Below are 8,118 nucleotides of genomic sequence, written 5' to 3'. Positions count from 1 at the left end.
AGTAGACATTTAAGTTCTTACACACAGAAACCCTGTATTCTGCCACTCTGACAATCAACAGTGACTTTCAGCAGCCAGTGGTATGCACTGCCTTCTAGTGGCTTCACCAACTGTCTGAGGTAGAGGATGATCAGGGAGGAAGAACTGAGGAGCTGTTTTACAGAGCAGCCACACACACACACACACACACACACACACACACCAAGAGAGGAAATGATATTCTGAAAAAAGTCTTTCAACACAGATTTTCTGGTAAAGATTGAAATAATTACTCAATGAAGAACATAAAACACATTTTCAAGCTTTTTCCTCTGGTATGTAGTTGGTACATGTTTAAATGATTTTAGACAGATATTGGACGTTTTTAAGTATTTTTTATTTTACATGTTTAATAATATAATAACAAAAAAGTGTTGTTAGAAAATCACACGTGAAAATGTGGAGTCAGTAAAAACCATTTAACTAAACATATCAAACTTCAAGCCTCCATGTTGATGCAACCACTGTATTTACAAAGTATCTGTGATGGCAAAAATCACACTGCTGGTGAAATTATGTTTATCTAAGGATGGAGTCGTACATTTTGAGAATATATTTAAAAAGACATGAAGGAAAAATTAAGTTTCTTCTTTTCAGGATGAATACACAAATAACACGCACTTCCTAAGGTCCCCGAAATGGCCGAGGGGCCGTCATCTCGTCGTCTCTCTTTACAGACTGGTGGCCTTGGACTTGAAGCTCTTCAAAGCTTCCTGCATGTTCTGCACAGCAGCAGTATCCTCTTCCACGGCCTTCGAGCAGGAGCGCTGCATTCGGCTGTGCAGATCATCCAGACACTTCTGCACAACACCAAGCACAGAAGCAACGTGAGCAAAAAGTAAAGTGAACAAAGCCTTTACATCCAATAAAAATACAGGTGTATAGATGCAGACTGTTGGTTTGCTTTAGGTTTCATTATTGAGTTGTTTTTAAATTCATAGAACTCTATTGTTTTAATTTATTCCCTGGATTTCTAACTATCAAGTATTTGTTTATGATATAAACCAGTAAAATACATAAAACTCTTATCAGCCTCTGTTGATTGTGCTGAGAAAAAAAACCTGAACCACCGAACTCGAGAGCACATTATGCTGCATACTAGACAATCTTAACCTATTTTTAAATATCTGAGACCCCAGGCCTAAAGACAGATGAAACCTGTTTTATTTGTGAGAACACAGACACTTGAGGGTCCAGTAAAACTGTAGGACATCCCATTTGGTGTTTAAACAAACTATTTCTGAGTGGCGATTCCAGAGACTCCTGTGTTGAAATGTGAAATAAAAACAAACATGGAGGCGGACTGTTGGCGTCATCATCTGGGTGTTCTAGTTTGTGTAATTTAATAAAACAACAGGACACAACTTCACAAGTTTGTCCTTCCTCTTTACTTTCTCAAATTGCTAACGCACTGTGATGATCCTTTAGCGTGCAGCAGGCATCAGTCTTTTATTCTTTCTGGTATAATTAAAACATGCCTACACCATGTAAACTGAAATACATTGTGATTCTACCATGCAGAACTCAAGTCGTGTTACCTCTGTGATTGACAAGTGGTTGGCTGCTGTGGTGAACACAGACGTCAGGTTGTTGGCCACCATTCGCCTCTCCTCATTGGTCTCCTGCAGCACCAGGTGGTACCTGGAGAAGAGAGGATCACAATTCTTTTACTGGAAAAACAGAGAACTGAGAAAAACAGAGGATGTTAAAGCTCCAGATGACATTTAATGAATAAATGTAGCAGATTCATTTTAATCTTGTTTTGTTGTGGCAAAATGCAAGCAGTCATTTTAATTGTTAACCCTGGTTGTCACTTACTGTTGTTGTGCTGCCTTCAGGTGTTGCACTGATTCATCGTAACCATAGTTGACTTTTTTCTCCAGAAGTTTACGATGGTTGTCCACTGACTCCATCTCTGCTGCCCAATCCTGCTCCTCTTGAGCCAGCTCCTACACACACACACACACACAAACAGATGGGAAACTAGTTAATATAGTGTATGGAGCAGTTGAATTCATTTCCGTCTGTTTCAGCTCAGTAGACAAACGGTACAGTGAGCAGCTGATGATGCGAAGACAACCTGTATGGGATTCTCTATTGAGCAGGTATGAATATTTCTTGTTCATATATTTTGGGAAGCATTGCCGAAAGGTCAAAGTTCCTTAGACGTACAATATGTAACTTCAGCCACTAGGGGTCACTCAATTAAAGCAAGAGAAACATCGAGAAGCAGCGTGGGATCATGGTGACGGACTATGACTGGGGCACTGACATTAACATTTTCAGCATATGAAGTTAAACTTGAAGACGATACCTGCATGTCAGAATCCAACCGTTCGTCCACCTTGCGAATTTGCTCTCTCAGCTGCTTCAGATCGTTGGACTTGTCCAAGATGTTAGAATTCAACTAAAAGAAACAAGCAAAGACATGCTACAGTATAAATGTTACGATCCCATTAGAACAACATGTGACAGTCACAACTACAAACAGTTCTTTACCTGTTCACAAGACTCCTCCAGACTGAGGCTCATGTTGGCTAATCGGCTGTTCTCCTCCTCCACGTCACCGACCAGCTTTCTCAGCAACATCTACACAACACAGAAAAAAAATTAACAACAACGTTCAGAATACAAACATCTATTATAAAACAAAAACACATCTTCAAAAAGAAGTGTCAGGAGGCTCGTCGTGTTCAAACTGATCTGACTTAAAATGCAAAACCCCCGCATTAATACAGATTCAAATAGTCGTATAAGTGTATAAATAACTGGAAGTACCTGTATCTGTGTTTTATGCTGAACCATGCCGTTGGGTCCACATTCAAAAGGCCTGATCTCAAAATCATGACCACAGGCGTTCTCTGCGGACAGCGGTATCAGCTTCAGTTTACGTGCCAGCTTGTGGTACTCCGCCACCTTCAACTCAGCCTATAGACGTGAGAGAAATAGACAGAAGCGACAAAGAAACAAGTGATTACACAGGTCAGAATATTTCCCACTGGATATTAAACATCTATACTCACAAAAAGTATAAATCCTTGCAATTACAAAATTTGGCAGTTCCAGTTAAAACTACATCCACTAGGAATGGACGTTAAGATCATCTGATGGATCATTTCAGAAAATAAGATGATTCACCAGTACCTTCTCGTTCACTTTGGCCAGAGCGATCTCTTCGTTCCACTTGTGCTGCTCAGAATCCTCCAGGCTCTTGCTGATACCGGTGAGGGTCTGTTGGAGTTCTCTCTTCTCTCTGTTGATCCGCTCTACGTCAGCTGGTGTAAACTTCTGGTTCTGCAGGAGGTGCTGCAGTTCATCCTGCTCATGTTTCAGAGTCTCCAGATGACTGGCTGCAGAGTGACAGAGAAGGAGAAACATGGTGTAATCAACAGGTTCTTCTCCTCCTTTTGTTTTTCATGGTGGTTGGCAAATAGCTTTCAGGTGCATTACCGCCCCCTTATGGTGGTAGCAATGCAGTACATACTTACATCACCAGTAAAAACCAAGGAAAATATATCTTTCTATATTTTTTAAGACAAAAGGTCCCATAAACAACAATTTGACTTAAAATGTAACCACTATTCAAAATCATTATCCATCACAAGTAAAGGCTTTGACAATATAAATTGGCACAAACATCTTCATGGAGACTAAATATTCAGATCGAGACATCATCAGTTCCCCAGAGCATCCAGTGCAACGGCCTATCGTGTTTACCAGTGGTCTCCAGGTCATCTTTCAGTTCTGAGGCTTTGTTTTCCAGGTTGGCTTTAAAGGACTCCTGGCTGCTCCGGTAACTCTGGAGCTTCTTGAGGTCGGCCTGCAGCTTCATCCTTTCCATCCTCTTTGTCATTAGTCGGTCCTGTCCACGAGAGGGAGACGGTAAATTATCTGTCTGATTTGTTGCTGCTCTCCCTACAGATGTTTTGTATTACTGACAGAACTCAGCACAATAAAGTCTATGAAAGCCCAAAGGATGAAGGATTAATTGATGCAGATGGGAATGAGTCAATATAAAAAGGCTTCTGACCGTCTGGCTCTCCTTCTCCAGTAATTCAACCTCATCACTGAGTATTCGGTGCTTCTCCAACATCGAGGCCAGCAGGCATTCGTCAACGTTGTAAAGCTTCTCTATGAACACACAAGCAAACATATTTGACGGGATTAAAATTTTCTTTAAACATCAAAACCTATAACTGAACATTACGGTCAAAAATACAAAGAAACAAATTTGAGGATGATGTGCTTACTTAGTTTACTGAGGAATGCTTCATCCTCATCCTCAAACGTGTCATCACCCTGCATGAACTTGCAGTATGTCTCTGCTGTGTAATCCAAGAAGAGCTGCACAGTAATAAAGTGAAAGAGAATATTAAAAAAACATTTCTGTTAAGGACGTTGACTTTGGTTAAAGACACAGAGACAGATCACCTATAAAGCTTTGTAATAAATAAGTAAGAAAACACAAACAACCATGTAACAAGAAGTTCTTGTGTTTAACTTCTTCTTGAGCGGTCTCCATCAAGCTTTTTCAGTAGACAAGTGTTTTATGCCTCGTGATGCTGTTTAAAAGAGTCAGAATACCTTGTTATAATCGGCCCCTTCCTCGATGTTGTCACTGTCTTCACAAAAGTCGCTGAACAGCAGCTCCTGTTTACTCAAACTCCAGTTGATCTGAAACACAGATACACACAGTAAGCATTCGTCTCTTTTGATAAAAAATACATTCATCCTATAAATAAGCATCTGCTTGTTTCTCACCTTAGCGTTGTCAATCAGCCACATGAGAGCACCCAGGGCCTGAGGCCAGGTATGAGGAGCTCCAACAGAATACATTGAACACTTTGAGAGGACAAATGGATACCTGCAACCATAAAGAAGGAGGAGAGGAATAAACACAGACAGTCACCAATGTTTCTGAAACTATAGGAGAGGAGTCAACATCAAGGCACACAACCAATGTACTTCCATGTTAGACTTCTTCCACAATGATTTTTATATAATGTAGCCTTTAAAAGATCTCCTTTCTAATGTTCTTTGTATTTATGTGATATTTCTTTATGACTTTATAACACCTACAACCACATGCATTTACCTCAGAGCTTTGAGGATAGCTGGAACCTCCTCCTCCACTTTAGAGTTTGGCATCTCAAAGGTCGGGTCGAGCTGACGGTAGACAAACTCAAACATTTTCACAAACTCCTTGGTCGAGGGAGACTGGAGAGTCTTGGGTGACAGAGTGCCTGGGTAACCCTGCTCCGTCAAAAACTAGAGAGATACGAGACCAAATATCAGGCTGGACATACGCAAGTATTAGTAGTGAAATGACTCTGAAACCATGATTTGAACAACTACAATCTACTGAGATAGAACTGAACTGTGATATCCATACTTGCTGCCACCGTTGAGCTTTCATTACTTTACAAATTTAGCAAAACTCAGCTTATATTTTAGAATTAACTCCTTTAAATACATAGATCAGTGGGTTTTTACCTCATGCAGCTGCCTGATACACTGCTGAACGTAAGATTTATCATGCAGAGGTCTGGCGTCTTTAATCTTCTCAGTTCCTCCAAAGCCAGACATGGTGCTGTTGCGACGCACGCTGGCTCCACTCGTCCTGCAGGCAAAAGATCAACATAACATACCAGCAAAACAAAAAATATGCAATTCATTAATGAATAAAAGAAAAACTAATGGATTAATCTAATTTGAATCTACATAATTTCATTATTGAAAGATGTCCATAAAAAAACAAAAGACACTCTAATAAGAATGAATAATATGACCAATTGAACCTGTATTTTTTCTTCTAACGTGTAGTAAACCCTGAAAGGTTCAGTCAACAGAAGTTTACCACTAATACTCTCTTTGGAGTCTTATTCACAGGATATTTGCAGAGGTTTCCTTCTACACTGTGTTAGGTTGGACAACAATTTCATTGCTTTATTACATTTCACTAGTACTGAGATCACACTGGCACAATCTTTGTTAGACTTTATTGATGTACATGTACCGTATGTTCTCATGTCTATTAGCTTGCAGTTAATATGTTGTAAGTTTCTGAAATATAATTCACATACCGGGCACCGAAGAAGCTGGTTCGTCGGTCAGAGGTCACACTCTGTGGTTTGGGTATGCTGAGTTTTCCAAACGAAGGCTGTTTACTGTGAAGGAACAAAACGTGTGAACAAATGGATGTTCTTCACCGGCAGACTCACATTTGAACAAGCTGCTACTAATCCATCGCTCATCTTTCTTCATCGAGTTGTCACATATTCTCAAATAACGTCTCCACATGTCATCCTGTGCTTTGAAGTCTGAAGCCTCTATTTAATTACACATCATGAAATTAAAGTGGCAAAAATGAATTGATTGATAAAAAAAAACATTTGCAGGTAATTTGAACATCTATATAATGTTGAAGTCATCTTTCAAGCATAAATCTGCACAGGTTTGATGTTTCCAGACTCGCATATGAAAGAACCTGATCATCGATGAACTATTTCAACATGTGATTATGAAATGCACATTATAGTTACTGTTATTTGCTTTCTGTTTTTGAACCTGTGTGAGTGTGATATGAATAACTATTGCTGTTATTATTAAAATTACTAACTTGGGAGTTTTGTACTGTTGGTCAGGAAAAAAAAAATACATTTAAGGATGTCAACTTGAGCTCTTGGATAGTATGATGGGCATTTTTCAATGTTTTCTTGTGTTTTAAAGAGTAAACGATGTACAGAGAAAACAGCCAAAACTATACCTGATAAATAACCTGCTGGGATGTAATATTTTCGATAAACTCCCTGATCATAAAGACTCAAGCTGTTAAGTGCATCACTCTTGTGTGGGTGTGGTTCACATTACACAGAAGTGGACAGACACAAGCGGTATAGTAAAGCAGTATGAGTAAATACAGAGTCTGAATGAATTAGATTTACAAAATAAGAGTATTTCAAACCCACTTCTGGGGCGTTGTGTACACATTGCTCATCCTGTTGCTGTCCTGCACCCTCATCGGCAGCTCGGGCGGTCTGCTGCTGGTTGCTCGGCTCATCCTCCCACTGGACACAACATTATTAAAAAAACAATCACACAAAACGTCGTTTCATTTGCGTTGATCTGTTGATTCACAAAAACACACACACACACTGCGTATAAAGTTGACTACAACCGAATGTCAGTGAGCTAGTTAACGTTAAGTCTGTCACTTTGTTATGTGGTGGTAGCCTAACTAACCAACTAGCATAGTAGCTACAGTATTTGTGGACGGAGCTAAACACACCGGGTTAGTGTTGTGTTTGCTCAGTTTGAATGTGGCTGTAAAACGTAAACTACAAGTAAAGGTTAGTAACGGCAGGTAGCGTTAGCGTTAGCATCCGGGTGACTGACAACATCTTAGCTATGTTACTACAAACATTACATTTAGTCAGAATGTTACACGCTGCTTGTGTTAGCGATGCGTTGACTTGAACGAGTTCTCAAGCGAAGTCGACACGTACCGCTCCATGTTTCGTCGGAAGAAATCAAATATGAACCAACACAATCGGAGGAATCGTCGAGGAACGTATTTAAATACGAACCCGCCAAAACAATACGAAAAACCGGACGGCAGTGACGTCACTGGAGTACGGAGAGCCGTTTGGTCCAAAAAAGGCTTCACAACGCACCGCGCGAAATAACCGACTTGTCCGCTTGGTTATTTGAATAAAACACAAACGATGAGTCCAAAGTTACACTTTTGTTTGGCAGGTAAATTCTATTAAGTCATTTATGTCCTAATCCGAATGTTTAACTCACTTTCAAAGTCCTCTGTTCTGTCAATCACCTGCACATCACACTGAATTGGGTTTGATTAGTATGAATGTTCCTATATAAATAAAGTTTGATTGATTCATTGCATTGTTTTTGCTGTAGACAAATATCAACCGGCTGAGTAGCACAACAGAGGGTTGAAGATATTAGGTAAGTCCTCTGGTAAAGTACATTTTCTGTTGTATTAAGTATTACTTTGAAAATCCTGAACGTATCCGACAGATTTGTCACATGTGATCGTACAGTTTTAAGTGCCAAATA

General features: G+C 39.8%; 1 protein-coding gene across 1 annotated transcript; it reads right to left on the bottom strand.

Annotated features, from left to right (window-relative positions):
- Window positions 1-356: 356 nt before the first annotated feature.
- On the bottom strand, window positions 357-7,677 carry ndc80 (NDC80 kinetochore complex component). Its single transcript, XM_034596709.1, has 17 exons — window positions 7,545-7,677; window positions 7,008-7,106; window positions 6,123-6,206; window positions 5,533-5,659; window positions 5,135-5,307; window positions 4,801-4,903; window positions 4,624-4,713; window positions 4,290-4,383; window positions 4,070-4,170; window positions 3,757-3,901; window positions 3,184-3,389; window positions 2,818-2,967; window positions 2,539-2,628; window positions 2,354-2,446; window positions 1,858-1,988; window positions 1,578-1,680; window positions 357-839 (listed from the first exon to the last, which is right to left on the bottom strand). The coding sequence occupies exons 1-17, from the start codon at window positions 7,550-7,552 to the stop codon at window positions 711-713; spliced, it is 1,926 nt and encodes a 641-aa protein (XP_034452600.1). The 5' UTR covers window positions 7,553-7,677; the 3' UTR covers window positions 357-710.
- Between the last annotated feature and the right edge of the window lie 441 nt (window positions 7,678-8,118).

This window comes from Hippoglossus hippoglossus, chromosome 9 (assembly GCF_009819705.1).
Source record: "Hippoglossus hippoglossus isolate fHipHip1 chromosome 9, fHipHip1.pri, whole genome shotgun sequence".
NCBI classification, from domain to species: Eukaryota; Metazoa; Chordata; class Actinopteri; order Pleuronectiformes; family Pleuronectidae; genus Hippoglossus; species Hippoglossus hippoglossus.
Note: the sequence above shows the minus strand (reverse complement) of the source record. Positions and strands in the feature narration are given on the sequence as shown.